The 20,187-nt window shown below is 43.9% G+C and overlaps 1 protein-coding gene across 4 annotated transcripts in view; it reads left to right on the top strand.

Moving 5' to 3' along the window:
• The first annotated feature begins 283 nt into the window (after window positions 1-283).
• Window positions 284-20,187, top strand: part of GRM8 (glutamate metabotropic receptor 8) — a 755,908-nt gene continuing 736,004 nt past the window's right edge. For 2 of the 4 annotated variants that reach the window (XM_059171757.1, XM_059171756.1), the window contains exons 1-2: window positions 1,082-1,535; window positions 11,984-12,808. In XM_059171757.1, coding sequence (XP_059027740.1) covers window positions 12,299-12,808 — 510 coding nt within the window. In that variant the 5' untranslated portion in view covers window positions 1,082-1,535; window positions 11,984-12,298. Of the gene's footprint in view, window positions 659-1,081; window positions 1,536-1,996; window positions 2,204-11,983; window positions 12,809-20,187 lie in introns of those variants that run through there. The other 2 variants (XM_059171760.1, XM_059171759.1) reach the window with 2 other exon arrangements.

The raw sequence follows: 20,187 nt of genomic DNA, 5'->3' as shown, positions 1-20,187 counted from the left end.
GGAGGAGCTGCCTCGCGCGGGGGTCTGTCCGCCCGGTCTCCGTCCTCGCTATCTCCCACCGCCCGTCGCCCTGTCCCGCGGCGTTCCCACGTCGCCCGCTGGGCGGCGAGGAGTGGCGGCCGCCGGCTCTCCCGCTCCCCGGCACCGCGGGCGGCCGGGGGCGTGGGCTGCAGTAGCGCGCGGCCGCCTCTAGATGGAACTTTCTCACCAACACAAGGCGGCGCCGGCCGCCGCTCCCCCGGCGCGGGGCGGCCCGGGGCTCCCTCTCGCGCGCGCGCCAGCAGGTGCGCGGTGCCCGGGCGATAAGTGCGGGGAGGGCCGCTGGACCGCGCACGCAGAGCCCGCGGGTTTCCCACGGCTGGAGGCGAAGGGAATCCCGAGGTTCCCCCTCAGACGCCGAGGAGCCGCGCGGCGCGGGTCCTCAGGAGTTTCCCGCCCCGCATCGGCGGCTGCTAGAATCGGCTCCCTACCACGACGGTCCCCGTGACCGCCCGCGCCCCCTCCTGCGCAGTGCCCGCAGCGGGACCGTCCTATGTCCATGCTCGAGCTCCGGGGGCTCGGTAGAAGGCGCCCCCCAAGACCCTCGGCAGCGAGGGTGGGGGAGACAATCGCCGGAGCCGCGAGCAGGACAAATGGCCGAACAGCGGCGCCGCGTGAGGTAAACTTTGCAGGGGAACCGCGCGGCTGGCGGGCTTTACTTTGCGCACCCCCGAAGAGAAAGCGTGCGGCGACACTTGCCCTCGACCATGTATTCTTCACGGTGACCCTCTCCGGAGCTGTGCTCCTGAAGGAGGAGCCCAGGCTCGCGGTCCCGACTGCCGGCTCCGCGTGGCCGTCGTGCGGCGCCTTCCCGCGCGGGTTCGGGCTCGCGGCGCGGTCGGAGCTGCTCGCTCCCTCACAGCCATATTCTTCCTTCCCTCCGCTCGCACTTCTCCCTACCTCCCCGCCGCTCCCCACCCCCCACCGAGTCTTTGGGTCCTCCCTTTTCTGTTGGGGGCGGGGCGGGTGCGGGGAGGGGGTGCCTTTTTTTTTTTTTTTTTTTTTTTTTAAATCAGAACTAGTGGCATTTCTGGTCCCGGCGTCGCTGCGGGCTCAAGTGATGTAGCGCGGAGGGGAATCCGTCAGCCGAGCGTCCCTCTCTCCGCCCGCGTCAGGTTGGCTCAGTGGCACCGAAATCCAGGGGCTCCCGCCCCTCGGGGTTCCTCCTCCTGCTTCCCGAGGAGACTGGTTGGCGCGAAGCGATTGGCGATCCCGGACGCGATCCCGGCCTTGGCTCCCCGCGCCGCGCCGGGTGAATGGCCGCGGGCGGAGGATCGGGAGGCGCCGGGCGCAGACCAATCGCGGCCGCCGGTGGGAGTATTTGTTATTCACATGGAAGACACTTGGCGCCGGCCGGGCCAGCTCAGCCCCCTCAGCCCAGAGACCAGCCACAAGTGCGGCCGCGGTGCGTGCCTCGCGCGGCGGCGGCGGCGCCGCTGACATGGAGCTGCGGGCCCCCCGCGGGCTTCCTCACCGCGCCCTCTGCGGGGAGCAGGGTAAGACGCGCCGAGCAGCCGAAAGAGGAAAAGAAGAGCAAGTGCCGAACCACGGGGAAAAACGCCCCCCGTTCCCCGAATTTCCCCCCAAAGGTAGTGCTTGCGGAAAAAGGAGAATTCCCCCTATTTTATTCTCCTTTCCGTTTTCTTCTTTAAAACCGTTCAGGACAGCCAGGTGCACCGTTTCTTCTCCGATCACTTTTGCGATTTGTTGATTCCTGGGCACAAGTCAGTGGCCTTGCACACCCAGAGTTTGGGAGAGAACTGGCAGGCGGAGGTGACGGGAACGGGGGGCGAGGGAGAGTGGGCACCAGGGGGCGAGGGGCTGGCCGGGCATTGGAGCTTGATTGGGTATCTGTTGATTTTACGTTGCAAAGAACAAGGCAGCCACCCCTCTTGTCTTCCCATGATTACATTCCAGTGAAGAGGTTCAGGAAAGAGGAAGGCTCAGCGTGGAACTCCCAAGGCTTGGAGATGTGATCCCCCAAAAGTTTAGTCGGCGAATGAGAGACTGAAGGGTGTCGGGAAGGGGGGCAGGAGCGCCTAGGGTGCTCTGATGGGGCGTGCGGCGGCAGGATTTTAAAGCGCTCTCCCTTGGATTGCCTGCCCTGGGTGACCTCCTGGACCTGCCCTCGCGGAATCCGGACTTGCCCCGCCGAGATGACGAGGTACCTCCGTTCTGCAAATCTAACGGGAGGGATTTCCGAAGTTAGAGGCTTCCGGGATGAGTCGGGGTAACCCCCGCCTTCTTCAGAGCGGGGCTGGATGAATATCTAACCACAATCTAGGGAAGACCGGAGTCGCGGGAGAAGCCTGCTGATTTGGGGGTTCTCGAGAACCCCTCCATCCCTGCACCTCTGCCCTGAGTTTGGTATTTTACGAGTTAGCCCGGCGGGGTTGGGATTTCCGTCCCCCTCCTCCCCACCTTTGTGGCTTTTGGGAAAACACTGGAGTTCCTGTCCTGTTGGGGGTAGGGGAGAGGAGGAATGGTCTCAGGGATTTTGAGTTTAAAGAGCAAAGGCAGATGCGCCCGACAGCTCCTCGGAAGCACCTGAGGCCAGAGTGGCCCCAGTTTCAGGCGGAGGGGCGCGGGCGTGGGCGCGGGCGCGCGGGGCAGCCAGGTGGGGCCGGGGTGCTCGGGGTCCCGCCGCGCTCAGAGGCTGGATCCCGGGGCGTGCGGGGGGACTAGGGCGGCGCTGGAATACCCCAGCGGCGCGGGAAAGGCAGGAAAAACCAGGTACTTCTAAGGCCCTGGGCTCTATGCAGAGCCCGGGTTCAACAGCCAAAGGAACCGTGAAGGAAAAGGAAGATGCAGCGGGGAAGAGGGGAGCGGGGGCGGGGTGAGTGGCTGCCGGCTGAGATAGAGGTAGAGATAGAGACAGAGGTAGAGAACCCTGTGAACCACGCGGATAGCGAGCCCATCTGCTCTGCCAAGCAGCTCAGAGATCCCTTGAGGTTCATACAGTAGGTGAAAATATGACCGAATCACCGAAAACCCAAAAACAAAACCCAAAGCAAACAAAAAACCTGTCTGTCTGACATCCTCCCTTGGTGCAAATGAAATGCAGAGGGGTGTGCAAGTCGCCCAACGGCGCAAGACGGCACCCCCACGCTTCCCTGAAGAATTGTTTTCCTTGTGCTCCAAATTGCAGGGCCTGGGGCCAGAGAGGGTCTGTGCTCCCAGGATGGTGGGGGTGAAAATAGACCCACCCGCCAGCCGCAGTCACCCAAGCCCCTCAGTCCCCGAAGCTAGTCCTGCTGGGGAAGGGAATGCCCTATTTGCCATTTGAGGGTGATCCTTTCCTACAGAACTGACGACATGGGAGTCTCTCGAACACCCAGGGATAGGCTACCATCTCAGCTACTACCGCGATTGAGTACAAATCTTGCCAACTGACAGAACTGGAAAACAGGGCTGGTGGTGGAGATATTGACAAGAAATATAAAGAGTAGAAATGCATTCTGATAATAGCTTATATTTGCTTGAAAGAAAAAAAAAAAAAAACAAGAAGGGAAAGAGCCACCAGCAGGTAGATCTTGGATAAACAGCTTATTGCACTTGACTGTAATTTCCATTTTCCGTTATGAAATTGTTTGTCAATAATTGCAAATGGCTACAGAAACCACTTTAGTTTACCTTGGTCACTTGCTTGTGAATAATGTCTTGAAAAATCTCTGTAGGAGACAGAATCAGCTGTGTGAAATTCATTGCTCAGTTCTTGAAAATATGTGGCTTGATAATTGTGAAGAGAAAAGCCTTATCCATTGGGGAAAATGAGTAAGGTTTTTAAATGCAATTTTCCCATTTTGGAGTCAACTACAGGTTGCATCATACCTGAGATAAAGACAGCCTTCTTGCTTTTAAATCCCGGATATGGAGAGCAATAGCTCAGGAGAGGCTCTTCAGGAGAGGATTTACCCAGAATAAAGAAAAAGATGCTGAGAACACAGCTCTATATGGTTATTTAGGCTCAGTATGTTCTATTTGGTTTGTGCTGGCTAGTTCTGTCCTACCTAATTTGCTCTCTTTGCAAATTATGAATATTTGAATAATTCTAAAAAACATCTAAACACAGGGGCACCTGGGTGGCTCAGTGGGTTAAAGTCTCTGCCTTCGGCTCAGGTCATGATCTCAGGGTCCTGGGATCGATCCCCGCATCAGGCTCTCTGCTCAGTGGGGAGCCTGCTTCCTCCTCTCTCTCTGCCTGCCTCTCTGCCTACTTGTGATCTATCAAATAAATAAATAAAATATTAAAAAAAAACCCATCTAAACACATAAGGAATAGATAAAAGGAAGAGTTGAGTTTCTGTAAGTGTGACAAAGTTAGAGGTCTGGAGAGATGTGCTCTTTTCAAACTTAGCTGAGCAGGTTGGAGCTGCTAAGGGGCTGATTTAATTGGTGTTTATGCAGCAGACAACAGGCTGACATTCACGACAGCAACATTGTGTGCCAATCTTTGTGTAAGAGTGTTCCATTGTCTTCAGGCATGAGGCACAGTACACTGCACACACAGACGCCAGCTCATGGTAGCAATGATGTTTTTTGTTCTAAGTCTCTTTCCTACTGTCTTCCTCCTATGGTTAGAATGCCCCACACAAAGAGGACCTTGCCTTTACTCGGGAGAGTGGAGTTGTTCTGTTTCAGTGTCTTAAAAGGAAGATGCTGCACGGTTTTATGTTTTAATTGGGTCCATAGCAAAGACCTGGCCACATCTCCTTACCTGTAGAATAGGCTGGCTTTTGAAGGTTCAGGAAACTATTGCTGTTTTCTTGGTAGAACCTGATTGGACATCACACATGTGGTTTTCTTGCAAAGGACAGTTATTCCATCTTGTTCCAGGAGAGGATGTGAACAGGCTCAGTCAGCTGAATCACATTGTTTTTTATCACAAGAATGGGTTTTCTGTATGCTAGGAGTTTAGATTTGATTTCCATTTTCTTTCCTTTCATCTGTCCCTCAGTCCCTCCTTCCCTCCCTCCTCCCCTCCTTCCTACCTCTCTCTCTTTTTATCTTCCTTCCTTCTATCTCTTTCCCTCCCCACTCCCTCCCTCATTCCCTTCTTGGCTCAGAAAGATGTTTTCTTTGCTTTTCATTTCTACTTGGTGCTTTGACAAGTTGTGATGAACTCATTCACTGACTAAGGACCTTGAGCATGATGTATTATACTAGGACCTGCCTTCTGAGTGGTAGGCATTGCTGTTGGAATGATTAGAAGGACACTGCTGAGAGGCTACTGATTCATGATAACTCCTGGCTTTAACTTGTTACATTACTAGTTTTAACCACTATTAGAGACATTTCTTTGGTAAAGAAATTATGGATCTCTTGGAAATTGTCTTATAAATGCAGATGTTCCAGGTGGGGGATGATGCTAATGCATCTTTAAGTTTTGGTACTTGTCAATGAATTACCTCAGTCCCTAGGGAGGGCCAAGATAATGGGAGAATCAGGTCTTAGGAGTGTGACTTATAGGACACATCAAACACTGAGGGAGGGAAGAGATACAGGTCTGGGGGAGGAAGGTGCAGGTGAGCACAAGTGGGAAGATACAGGAGAGCCCAAGAAGAACATGGGGGAGATTATTGAGCTTGTGTGTTGCCAATTTTATACTTTTCCAGGCAAGATTATGTCTAAAGATAGCCAACAAATAGCCAATAGATTTCTAACTTTTCCAATGGTAATAACCCTTTGTGGTAGAAGCTCTGTGTTATATATATATTTTTAAAGATTTTATTTAAATAAGTAAATATTTGACAGAGAGAATAAATAAATATTTGACAGAGAGAGATCACAAGTAGGCAGAGAGGCAGGCAGAGAGAGAGGAGGAAACAGGCTCCCCGCTGAGCAGAGAGCCTGATGCGGGACTCGATCCCAGGACCCCGAGATCATGACCCGAGCGGAAGGCAACGGCTTAACCCACTGAGCCACCCAGGCGCCCCGAAGCTCTGTATTATATATTGTATACAACTTAGGAAGGTTTCCCACTGTCCTCTTTTCATTACAGAAGAATATCTTGTCACCACTTCCTTCAGAATAGCTGTTTAGATGCTCCAAGTGTCCACGTCAGATGCTGCACTTGCGCTGACTTCCTCTGGGGTCCTTCTTTCCAATTTTCCTCCAGTCTCCTTTGATTCCTTAGACACATGATTTGTGAGGGTCTGGCCGGCTTTGAGTGTGATGGTAAAGTGGTTTTTTCAAGTCTTCTAAGCACAAAACACTAGTAAAATCTTTGAATTCCAGGACTAATTGTTAAACTAAGGGATAATTGTTAAATTAATGTATCCCTGTACATTCTTAAGCACTTGGCAATTTGTAGAATACTTTTACATACATTATTATATCATTTGACTTCACAGTTTTGGGAGGTGACAGAAACCATTCCTCAGTTTAGAAACAGAGAAACTAGTTCCAGGTGAAGTGACTTCCCAACGCCACATAGCAAATACTGGGTGGTCGGGGGAGGAGTGAGATTAGAATCAGGGACTTCTTGAACCCCAGGATACCACACTCATGTGCACATTGTCTGTCATGGTCTCCTGAAACTAAGGGGCGTAGAGTGAGGGAAAGAACATAGCAGTAGTCCTGCATTTGAGTTCTGGCCCAAGATTTCGGACACATTCATATGATCTTTCTGTTTTTAGTTTCCTCATCTCCCAAATGGGGGCTGTGATACCAATCTTACAGGTGTGTTTTGTGAAGGAAATGAGATCATGTGTGTGAGGCTCTAGGTATAGTATGGGCATTCAGTAAATGTTGGTTTCACTCACTTTCCCTCTTCTTATATGATACATACATACTGTAAGAGTGGCTTCTCATTACTTTAACTGTGGTCTTTTTATGCAATAGCTATGTTATTGGGAAAAGAAGCTGCACAAATTGAATTCTACTAAATCAGATTGCATTTTAAATGCATGGGGGATTTAGCTATTTAAAGGAAACCTGTGGTGAATTCTTTTGTAATGCAAATAATCACCGTCTAATTTATCTGTTTAGTAAGTTGAGCTTCTCATGTATCAGATTTTCTTAATTTGGGGTTTGCTTGTACAGAAGAGTTTTCACAACCCTCTCTCACTGATGGGAAAAAGTCACTCAGCTTGCAAACAGAGTCAGTTATTGTGTTGAGCTGGCAAAGCCTTGCTCTGGTGTTTGAGCATAATCTCATTCCCTTATTATTAAATAATAGAATCTCAGAATGGGAAGCTGGAAGATACCTTAGAGATCATATGGTCCATCTCCCTCATTTCACAGATGAGGAAATGGAAGCACACAGAGGTGAAGTGGCATGTTCAGGTCACCAGCTAGTGACCGTCAAACAAAGATCCAATTCCAGAGTTGTCAGGGGAGGGCTCTCTCTGGAGCCCATCCTCACTCTGGGACACACCCTCCCCCAAAGTTTCAGGGCCATGCACACATCTGATAGCATAGGAGATCATAGACAAATGTGATCTGTTTCCCAAACAACTGAAAAGAGCTGCAAATATGGGCAGTTTCAGGTGAAACTGCTAGATTTGCAATTTTGAGTTTATGACAATATTGAGCTTAACCTTTTTGTTAAAGAGCTGAATGGAAGCCAGCCTAGGGATGCTGTTTGGCCTTTTTATGAAGGGAAAAAAAAAAATCACAGTTCTTGGCTAATTAGATTCCTCAGTGAGGATTTTACCATATCATGTCTTAAAAGCACTTGCCAAGTGTTGGAGGAAGACCTGCTAACAGACCTGAAGGGCCCTATGTGGGATGCTGGGTTTGTTCTCATTGACAGCAGGCTGGCCAGGAAACCTGGTTTGTAGCAGGAGTTTGGATAAACTCTATCTGATATCCTCAGCCCTTCGAGGGATTTGGAAATTACCCTGCTCTAGAAAATGCCCCCAGATTGTCTTCTCCTAACTTCTCCATTATTTTTCTTCAAGAGCTATCCATTGAAGATCTACATATTTCTGAAAGATTTCAGTGGAGGGGAAGGGCCTTCATACTCACATGTCAGCCAGTCTCTGTAGCACTGAGTGCTTTCTGAAGGACAGGATCCACCTTGGGGGCCTGGAGATTTTGACAGCGGTGCCATTTACTAGCTTAGGGCTTTGGGTCATACTCAACCTTTCTGAGCCTTCTTCTCTCATTTCTGTAAGAGCTAATGATGGGTGTATGAAAATTCATGAGTTACTGTGTTATACACTTGGGTCTTTGGTACAGAGAAAGTATGTAGAAAACAAAGAGAAACAGAATTCCGGGCCCTTGAGGAGCTGTCCTTACTGCTGGCCTTTCAGGAAAGAAGATCCCTCTTAGGAGGTCCCAGACTCATGTTCCAGCCAGAGGCCTCCTCCCTGGGCCAGCAGGGACTTTTGGTGAAGTGCCTAATTACGTATGATGTTACTTGTACCTAACCCTGGCCAGGAGGGAGAGAACCTGTAGGGCTTCTAGGTTTAACGATTAGGCCTCCTCACAGGTTGTGAAGCCCTTGCTGTGGACTGAGAAACAGTGTAAGGCGTCTGCTCTCCTTGAAGGTTGATTTCAAGATTGCAGACCTCACACCTCCTTGAAGAAGTCCATTAGCAGGGCGAGGTTTGCACCCATTCCCAGAGAAAGGTCCATTTGAGAGAAAGACTGTTTTATTCTAAGCCAAGCACAGGACACGAAGGAGAGCTATTTAGTTCGGTTATATGAAAAGGTCATTATTTCTTTAAAACTCATTGACTTTAAGAAGGATGAGTTTAGATTAAAGTTTACAAGAATTGCATAACAGTAAGATTAGGCAATGTAAGATTATACAATGAAACTGAATTTATGTGGTTTTCTACAAACTTTGAAATTTATTTGCCCTTAAGATTTATTTTATTTTTTTTAGAGATTGTATTTATTTATTTGATATACAGAGATCACAAGTAGGCAGAGAGAGAGACAGAGAGGCAGAAGGCTCCCTGTTGACCGGAGAGCCCGATGCAGGGCTCAATCCCAGGATGCTGGGAGGATGACCTGAGCCGAAGACAGAGGCTTTAACCCACTGAGCCACCGTGGCGCCCCTTGTCCCTAAGATTTAAAAGGAAAACTAAACCTTTCAGTTGTTGAGAGTCTGATTTTTATGACGTCATATCAAATTTTGAAATAACTGCAATATTTCAGTATTTTATAAATGGTTCTGATTTAATTTAATGTTTGAAAAGATTTTATTTATTTATTTGTCAGAGAGAGAGAGTGTGAGTGAGTGCACAAGAGGAGGGCAGGCAGAGGGAGAAGCAGGTTCCCTACCAACCAAGGAGTCCTGTGTGGGACTTGATCCCAGGAACCGGGGATCATGACCTGAGCCAAAGGCAGATGCTTAACCGACTGAGACACTAATGCGTCCCCTGATTTCAATTTTAAAGTGACAAAATTTAGTAAAAACCTCACCAACTGGGCAAATATAGAAAAAGATATTCTGTCTTGATGGAAAATGAGTTACAGACTAGATTAGCAATGACAGCTCTTGTTTAGTGAGTACGTAGCCTGGACCAGGTGCTGTGTTTCTGTGTGTGCTGCATGGCAGGTTCTGGGTTCTGTCGTCCCTTCACCAAAAAGAAACCCAGGCGTTTGAGAAGTTATGCACTTAATTCTATGTTGCAGGGGAGGGAACTTAAGCAAAAATTCAAGTGAGCTGTCCAATCAATAATAACCAAAATGGAACATCTCATTTTCCATTTAAGTGCATTCACCCATCAAAGAAAATGATTCCTGCCTCGCTGTTGCTCATCCCCAACCTTTCCTTAACTTAAAGCTCTAAACAGACTTTTGAGATGCTAAGGAAACTAAAACATTATTTCAAACACAAATACTTTTATAAGAAACTCAATTTTATTCTAGGACTATACAGCGAGTGGAACTAGGTTGATGCCACATAAGCAGGGAAGGATGATTTGTAATTAACAGATGGACTGTTTTTATGTTTGTATAATTGAAAACCATTTACTCTTTTAAGTATGTAGGAGTGGCTTGGTGTAATGAAGAAAGGCTGGTCTTTTGAGAACAACAGGTGTCTTTCCCCTTCCCCCTTAAGCATTTCTCCTTCACATATCCCATTTATTCTGTGCTCTGTCAGAAAGGATATGCTAAGGGTCAGCCTAGCCATGTGGTTTTGGTCTCAAGCTCTAAATTAGTGGTCAGAATTAATGAGGTTTTACTGTCTTATAACTGGTCTTCCTTGTGAAACTGTAAAACATAATCCTACATCTCTTAATGGGTGGTTGATGTAATTTATGGTCCATCACTTAAATGGTTTTAATCCAGAAAGTCAAGTTGACTTTCTGAGTGTTTCCTTTTGTGGAATGGCCGAGGTCAGACTATTGTCAAATCACAGATTTTCTGAGAGAGAAGCAGCTGCTAGGAGAATTGAACACGAGGGAATATCAGTCAAGTGGTGAGAAAAATCAGAAAAGGATGATTTGGGGGATAGAATGGAGGGAATCTAGGGTTTAGCCTGTGTCAGGAGGCCAGGAATGCTTGTCACAGGCAGAATAGAACCATCTCAGCAGAGTGGGCCACTGGCTGTATTTCTGAGTATACTCCAGTGTATGCACAGAAATCTAGGGCAGTGGGCTATGATGAGCCAGCCCTCTTTCCTAACCCAAAAGTGAAAAAAGTGTGGCTTTCTCTGAAGGCTTTTGGACATATGTTCAGTTATCCTCTAGGGAAGCAGTATCCTTCCTTTGGGACAGGGAGGATAGAAGGAAAATTTTATGAACTGGAAATTAAACAAGTGAATGCAAAATACAACCAGATGTTGGCTGGCTAGGTTTGAAGAGAATTGTCCAAATTTCAGGTTTTAAACATATATATATATATATATATATATATATATATATATATATATATATGTTAGAAACGAGCCTTAGATGAACCATCCTACCAAAACAAGTTGGTGCTGTTTATTCGCTTAAATATAAGTGCGTTTCAAATATCAGATTTTCTTATGTTAAGTTAGTGCTTGGTTTCAGTTAAACCTCCTCAAAGGTCCTTTGAAAGAACCTCATGGAATTCTTTAAGATTGAAGGTCCTAAACTTTTTCTCTAGATTTGCTGGTTAGCTGTTTTCATTTTAGGTTATTTCTAGCCTTGATGAAATAACTGGTTTCCCCCCTGAGTCAGACAAAATTAAGAAGCTCTTCAATTGATCTCCAGCTCTGATTTGCTCCTTGTGATTCAGGGATCAAAGAATGTTTACTTTCAGCACCGTGAGAATACCCATTGCTTCCACCCCAACAAATTCATAGGCATATCTTCATATTCATAGACATGTAACCCTCCTCATGTGTCTCTTTTCAAGTCTTTGTTTTGTTATCAGAGAACAAGAAGATAAGTTATACAAAATAGCTGACATTTTATTTTAAATCTTTTCATAATCTGTAAGATGTATTTTGGGTCTTTTGATTTCTTTCTTTTTTTTCTTTCTTTCCTTCTTTCTTTCTGTGATTGAATAATCACTTTTTTCCCCACTGGGAAATCCGAGGCACCAAAAAATGTCATTAACAGATGACTGGCTTGTTGAATATATCACAGAAAATAAACTTACATTATGATTTCTTGGACACCATTTAAATGCTAAATTCAGACAACCATAAAAAGTAAAAACAGACTTGAAAAGAAATAATGCCATCAATCACAGGATTTTTACCTGCATGGAAATTGGATTTATTGAAATAAAATGGTAAATAAAAATACTCTGTGGCTTGGGAGAATCAACCTAGTTTCTGATACTTTTCTGTTTCCCTTGTTCCAAAAGTGTCATCAATCTCTCTGTTTGGGTGCAGTGCAGCCAGGTGTTCAGAATCATAGGGGGACAAAAAAAAATTAGTTTCTTACTGAATAGGGGAAATGAAACAAACAAACAAACAAAAAAGAGGTTGGTATAAACAGGGCTTAAAAATATGAAAAATGTAGACCCGTTGAACTGAACCCTCTTTTTCCCTTCCCCTGCCCCCCAGGAATAATTCTGCTACAGGGCTGACTTCAAGGACGTGAATTGTTGACCTCATCCCACCTTCAGAACCTCAGCTGTTATTCTAATTTTTGCACCATTCCAGGCAAGTTGACTTTGTATGGAAATAAAATTGAACCTTAGGGGTCTGATGGAAATTCACTGTGACATTCAAATCAAGAAAACTTGCTGAAACCCACAGAGCCTTTTCCCCCATGGGCCCTGATGGTAGCCTCCAGAAGGTGCAGCCTCTGGTGGTCCCCCTTCTTCTGTGGCAAGAATAAACTTTGGGTCTTGGGTTGCAACACCACCTGTGGAGAAAATGGTATGCGAGGGAAAACGATCAGCCTCTTGCCCTTGTTTCTTCCTCCTGACCGCCAAGTTCTACTGGATCCTCACAATGATGCAAAGAACTCACAGCCAGGAGTATGCCCATTCCATACGAGTGGATGGGGACATCATTTTGGGGGGTCTCTTCCCTGTCCATGCAAAGGGAGAGAGAGGGGTACCTTGTGGGGAGCTGAAGAAGGAAAAGGGGATCCACAGACTGGAGGCCATGCTTTATGCAATCGACCAGATTAATAAGGACCCTGACCTCCTCTCCAATATCACTCTGGGTGTCCGGATCCTTGACACGTGCTCCAGGGACACCTATGCTTTGGAGCAGTCATTAACGTTCGTGCAGGCATTGATAGAGAAAGACGCTTCCGACGTGAAGTGTGCTAATGGAGATCCACCCATTTTCACCAAGCCTGACAAGATTTCTGGTGTCATAGGTGCTGCAGCAAGCTCCGTGTCCATCATGGTTGCTAACATTTTAAGACTTTTTAAGGTAGGTAAAGGCATTGTCTTTCTGACCATTGTGAAAAGACAATAAATTGTTCTGACTCCGACCACAGGTTTAAGAAGAAAGTGAACATGGTGAAGATGTTCACAGACCTTCTCAAAGTCACCCAGGTTCCTCAAAAAGATGGTTCTGTGACTGGGTTTATACATGTGTTGTTTAGTTAGTTTGGATTAATTGTGACTCCCCCCACTGCCCCAACCACCACTCTGAAAAAACAGGTGATAATTTCTATTGAGTCCTTCACCTCTTTCAATATCTTCCTTATTGATGCTCATTGTAAGTCAAAGCAAGTGTTTTTAGAGAATATAATGAAATCTTAGCACATTTTTCGTATAAAGCATTTCTATGGTGTTTGAGATATAAGATAATTTACTTGGTGAAGCTTCTTTAAAGTGGGATGCTCTGTTATGACAAAAGTTCCTATGTGAAGAAACAGTATTTATTACTAACATGTAGATGGGAGTGACAACCTGGGATATAATATGGCCATAAAATTTTCAGGTTTATAATAACTTCAGTAGAGCAGAACCTCATTAATTCAGACTGCTCTGATGCACACTTGGAATAGTTATATTTAATTCTTATTGAGTTAAAAGTTCAAGTTTAGCCAGATAATTCAAGCCTTTCTGATACAGGTTTGATGATCTACTACCTATAAATTGCATTTACATGTTGAATAAAATTGACAAAATAATGTATGGAATAATACTTTGAAAAGTATGAGGTGCCATAAAAACAAAGCTGTTGTGACTCGCCATCTTTCATTAACTTTCTCATTTTGCTTGTTAAAATCTATTATGAAGTGTTCTATAATAATTTTTTTAAATTGAAAATACTTTTCACTGGTTTCTTAGTAGGACTTGACTTTTCCAACTTAATCGGAATTAATGAGCCTTTGTTTTATATTGTGAAAAACTGTCCCTCTACATATTAGATTTAAAAACATTAAAGGAATATGGAGAAGTTGGAGAGGTGACAGCTATGGTGACAAAACTGAACAAATTGATGGAAAAGTTCACAAAAAGAAAATGAAAGGGATTGAATCAAGGACTCTTGGATTGGAAGATATCTTGGGGCACCATGGAGTCTGGCTCACTTTGTATGCTGGAATCTTCTTTGTAACCTCTCCCTAGGTGGCTGTCCAGGTTCTGGATGAATCCCTTTAGTTTAGAGGACAGAATGATAAGAGGCAGCTTAATGACTATTTTCAGATTGATGAAATTTTCTGAAATGAGGATGCTGCTGAGCAGAAGCTCTCTGTGTCTAAGGGGTATTGAAGAGGCACAGAGTGCTGGAGACATTTGGAAGGACATTAGGAAGAGCCTCTTGGCAATGAGAAGGACACGAGATTAAAATAGGCAGCCAAAGGTGCTCTAATTTGTCATTTCTAGAATAATTTCCCTTGGGCTAGCTGACCCCTTGCTTGGAGACAAGACGAAGACCAGGATTTTCCAGATGTCTCCCCCCACATCCTGGGATCTAGAATTTCTCTCACAAGTCTCAATTCTGAGCTGCATGCCATTTTGTGCTCTGTGATGGTGTCTAGATTCAGCCACTTTCCCACCATCTTTTTGCTCTCTGACTTGATTTCTTTTCCCACTTGCTCCAAAGCACCTCTTTTCTGTTTTTAATTCAGTAACTGTTGCTCAACAACACCCACTTTATTTTATTTATTTATTTTTTTAAAAGCTTTTAATTTTCATTCTGTTGGCATACAGTGTTCTGTTAGTTTCAGGGGTACAATATAGTGATTGAACAATTCTGTACATTATTCAGTGCTCATCGTGATAGATGTACTCCTAATCCCTATTACCTATTTCACCTATCCCCCTTCCCCCTACCTCCCCTTTGGTGACCATTAGTTTGTTCTCTATAGTTATGAGTCTACTTCTTGGTTTGTCTCTGTTTCCTTTACAACATAAGAACAGAGAAACCTTCATTAGAATCATCTCCCTTCCTTTTGTTACCCTTCCTTTATACACTAATTCTTGTTCCCTTTAGTCCCGTCATAATTCCTATGAATCCCATCTCCTTCCTATATGGTCTGGTGGCCAGCCAAATATAGACAAGGATTTGAGGAGTGGAGTATTGGTGATAATTGCTTCTCTGAGCTTTTTAAAGCATGTTGACATTAATTTTACACTAATAGAATCAGCTTATCTGTAAAATGGGGATAATAATGTTATGTTAGGTTTTTGGATGGATTTAATGAGAAAATGCAGGTGAAGGGTTCCACCAGTACCTGCCCATGCCCTTTACCTTCTTGAGCTGCCAAAGGGGCCTTCAGGCCACCTGAAGGGTGGGTTTGGTTTTTATGTAGGCTGGATCTGTCTTCCCTTTGTTCTGTTCTGTCATCGACTGGCCAATTCTCTTTTCCCTGCCTTGGGTAGTTCTGGAGGGACCTTATTTGCCCAGGCGGGGGAATTACTATTGACTCTTTGAGCAGAGCCCATTGTTGCAGGTCAACACTTAAGACAGTGGTCAGCACATGAGAGGGCTGCTCTTGCCACCCTTGACCAAATCACAGAGAGTGGGTGACTTTTAGTCAGGAGGGGGTGTTGGTTATGGTGAATATCATAACTAAAATCAGTACACTGGCACAGACTGAGCATTTATTATGTGGAAGCAAATGTATTTATTAACCAAATTACTGGGGCTTGAAAAATGTGTGTGTTTTTAAAAGTGAGAGACCAGAGGTGCTTAGCCTATCTTCCAGCTGAACCTAGAGCCACAGGCATGTGGATTTGATGATAGCTTTTGTTGTTTTGCTACTTTAATTCACTTTGATGATTTACATGAGACTCTAGTACTCTACACTGATATTAAGCATGAAATGATGATAATCATTCTTGGAATAGAAAATGTTTCACTTTATGTGTGAATGTATTCTGTTTAAACATGTATCCTAGGATTGCTATGGAATATTAGTATAGTTAGCAAAGGAATGTTTAGCAAATTAGTGCATTGGAGATTGGCTTAAAATTTCTTTTTGAAAATAATAGTGTGATAAAGCCAAATGCTATGATTTAAATAAAGGTGAATATTTAGGACAGTTTTTTGGAGTTTGGACCCCTTTAGGATGGCTTAACCCATAGAATCCAAAAAGATGCATAGATATCAATATATTGCCACTTATTCCTAAATTAATGGAGTTAAGGTAGTTCCTCTTGGTTTGAATTGGGCTCTGAGAAACAAACTGAGGGTTTTGGAGGGGCTGAGGGTGGGAGGTTGAGTGAGCCTGGTGGTGGGTATCACGGAAGGCATGTATTACATGGAGCACTGGGTGTGGTGCATAAACAATGAATGCTGGAACACTGAAAAGAAATTAAAAAAATTAAAAAAAAAATACACAAACAATGAAATGTGATGATAAAGGATAAACAAGGTCCTAATTAATGAATTTACTCACTTTCCTGCCCAACAATAAACATTAGTTGAGGTCTTGAGAGTGTAGCTGGCACCTGTTTTAAAATTCTATAAAAAAATACTTGTGCTAAAATTGGAAGTAATATCCAGATGTCTTAGTTCTCTTTTTTTGGACAACCCTGGAATAGCCTTGTCTTCACCTGCTATATCTGCCTGGGCTATGCTGTGTGGGAGAAAAAGGCCTCCAGGCATCTCTCTCTTTCTTCAGCCTTGTTCTTCCTGTGGCAGCTACTCCTGTCCCCTGTCTCCTTCTATGTTCTAATCGAAGCCTGGTTTCAGGAAAAGAGCTCTCTATTATCAGTCATCTGCGTATAGTATGTCTATGTGTAAGTCAGGAAGATTCTGTTTTCTGCAGGATCACTAATAGTGGGATGAAATAATTTGTGTTTATGAAGGGGATTCAGGCATCCGTTGAAGAGGTTCATTCAGCTCCCGCAGCAGAGACTACACCTTGTGGGTGGCCACCTCCTTTGCCCAAGAGTACAGCTGGCTCTACTCCTCTCTAGCGGGAAGAGATGTTTTTCTATTTTTGCTTCTCTTCCTATCAAAACCCGGAGACCAATGGAAAAAAAAAAAAAAAAAAGCCAGCTTCTAATTTCAGACGAGAATTGGACAGGGGGCTAGAGCTAGAAGCTGTCCTGTGGTCTCTGCCCATAAAACAATGAATGCTCTACTAAACCAGGGATCTTCAGCCCCATGAGGTGGGGCTCATACCCTTCTCTGTCCTCATTGCCCCAGTGGGGTGTGTTGGCTTATCAGAATGACCTCACAGGCTTTTCAAATGATAGGACCCAATGTGTGAGTATATGCCTCCCCCAGCCCCCTGCGAAACATGTCTATGGACTGAAGTGTTTCGCATTTCTTAGGTGTGTTGGGAGTGAAAACAATTTGGAGAGCCACAGATGAGGACTTTAAGGATCTGAACTTTTTAGAAGCACTGCTGTGCCTTAAAACACACACGTGTCATAAATGGGTTACTATGAGGGCAGAGCGTTCACTTAGGTGGACTGTTTAATCTTTACAGCAAGTTAATGGTTTTAGATAATAGTGGTATCTGTTAGGATAATGTGACATGTAACTGCAGAATAGCAAACCCAGAACCGCTTCACCCTACATATCCAGAGGTGAAAATGCCACCCTGGTGGCTCTTGTATTGCAGAGAGACCAATGAAAAGAGGGGCTGAGCTCTCAGAGATTGTGTAGTTTAGAAAGAACTAAAAAAGAATGAAGTGGCTTTTGGAAGTGTTGACTGGGAAGCCCATAATTCAATTTTTTTTTTTTAAAGCAAGTTTGAGGAATTTGCATATGTTTTTTAAAGAGCTCAGATTTTTTTTCCCCTTTCTAGAACATTTTCTACCCTCTCCTTTAAATTGGAGCAATTCTATTCCTCAGAACACTAATCATATACTTACTTTGAGCAGGGATTGAATGTTCTCAGTTAAAAATAGCACATCAATGCTTGGAGGTAACCACTCACATTAATGTCCACATAGATGCATCTGGGTCATAAGAGTGCAGTGTCAGATATAATTTCACTCTCTCTTCTTTTTCTAGTTAACATTACCTAGAGAATGAGCTTTCTACTCTTGAAGGATAGGGGTTAGGAAGTTTTTGGTGTATACTTCCAGAGCAATCAAATGAGACTTAAGCAGAAATCCATTTTTGGGTGGGATGTAACTTCTTTACATGTGCAAGTGGTCCAGTTATAAATGGCTAAAATTGACTTTATTGTGAAGTAGCTGAAGTACAGTGAAACATTCCATTACCCTGGAAGTCTTCACCGACATTACTATGTTTACAGAGATAGGTTTCTTTCAAGAGACTCTACTAATTGTAGCAACCGCTTCCATAAAGCCAAGCATTTCAGTGAGTCATTTATCACATACAGTGGGCTTTATTAACTGTAAACTCAGATGAAGTAAATCTGCCATAGTCAGGCTCATCTTGTTTAGATGGACAGATCTAGGAACCCAATCAATAAACTCAGGAAGAGGTAACATTTTGTGTTAAATATTACTTGATGGTAAATAGATAACGGCAAACTGAAAGATAAACTCCTCAAATCAATCCTTTGCCGTGGTAGCAAGCTCTAATTTAACTTTGTGAAGAGCCCACTCACCTCAGATGCAGGATGTTCTCTCTGATAGTGGTTCTAAGTGGGAGTATTGGGGAAGTGACCATTGTTTATGGTCATTGGACTTGTAGCGAGATATAAATATTTATAAAAAATATATAAAATTTATATAAATAAATAAAATGTGGACTTGGTAATGTCACTTCCTTTCTTAACATTCTTTAATGGCTACCATTAACCCCAGGATGAAGTCTACCTCTACTTTGGGAAGTCTTTTCTCACTTCTCTTGATGAGATTAAGTTTCTTTGTTACATGTACAGAGTTCACTAGGGCAAGATGACATCCTGATATATATGAGGGCATGTATCTCTTGCTTGTTGCTGTATTTTCAGCACCTAGCATGGACCTAAGAATCCAATAAATGTTTGCCCAATGAACAAATGAACGAATGAATGAATGAACGGTATCTCTCTATCTCCTTTATCTCTACTGTCTCCCTCACCCCAATCCAAAACATTGGAAATAGTCTGTGTTGGGTCGATAGGACAGAAATGGAATTGTATTTATTTCACTTTTATACTCTTTGAGAAAAAGTAACAGAAGGAGGAAGAAGGGGGGAAGAAGGAGACATAGTATATTTCGGGAGTTACTATTTTCATGTGCTTCCTCATTTTCCTACAAATTCACATTTTCTCTAAACAGATTTTTAAAATTAAAAAAATAAAAGACATGAGCACATTCTCATTTTGGAAAGTTTAAGAAATGAATAAGTAAATAGTGTAAAATGGAAAGAGACCATATCTAAATTCATTTTAATAAAATTATACATATAATTTTATTAAAAGATCCATGTCTTGTGACTTTTTGCATGTAATGATACATCTGGGAGACATTTTCGTGTTGGTTAATATAGTTCTATCTCAGTAATTTTCAACCCTGCCTGCACGTTAGCATTACCTGGATAGCTTTTAAAAAAGTGGTTGTGGATATGCTCAAACTCTCCAACTTTGGCTGGAGCCCTGGTATTGGTATATTTTACATAATTAGTAGGGGATTCTGATATTTGTATAGGATTGAGAATGAAGAAGCTTGTTTTAAGCAGCTGTTTGGCTTTTGATTATATGAACAGACTGTTTATCTCATAAATCGCTTAGTGATAGGTTACTTCACTTTGATTTCTTAAGATCATTTATCATTTGGAAAAAAGTTTAAGCAATACAAGAGGCTCATGTAAACACATCATCCCCAAAGGGAATTTTGGTATGATAGGGCCCCTTTACAGAGCAGCAAAGGGTATGAATGATCAGAACGCCTTGCTGTAATGCAGACTCAAACATGTCATGAAAAGATTGTGGCTTTTCATGACACGAAGTAACTTGGAGTCAGTGTAGGGGTCATGCGCTCAAAACACTTAAGGAGCATCGTGACTCTTGTCGGGTGAAGCATATTTTAAACTTTGTGAACTTAAATTAACCTTACTTTTCTTTTCCTTAGCTGTGAACAGTCTAAAATCCTACCGTGCATACTGAAGGTATATGAAGAACTTATTTAGTGATTAATGCCTATCTTTGGAGTGTTTTAAATAATGAGATTGTTTTGAAAATCGTGAGGACTCTTTCCACAAGAATGGCTTGTGAATGGATGCTATTTGTTACTTTTTTCCTGTCTGAATATTCGTTAAGCTCCGATACACCCGGTTGCGGTTCATTCTCACTGTGGGATTAGAGAAGGAACAAGAAAAGTCTGTGTCCTCAGGGAGTTTACATTCTGGTGGGGGGTAGAAAATAGGAGGTATACAAACAAGTAAAGACAGCCAGTGACAATGTCATAAAGAAAATAAAGCAGGTGGGCAAAGACAAGGCA

This window comes from Mustela lutreola, chromosome 4 (genome assembly GCF_030435805.1).
Source record: "Mustela lutreola isolate mMusLut2 chromosome 4, mMusLut2.pri, whole genome shotgun sequence".
Lineage (NCBI taxonomy): Eukaryota > Metazoa > Chordata > Mammalia > Carnivora > Mustelidae > Mustela > Mustela lutreola.
Note: the sequence above shows the minus strand (reverse complement) of the source record. Positions and strands in the feature narration are given on the sequence as shown.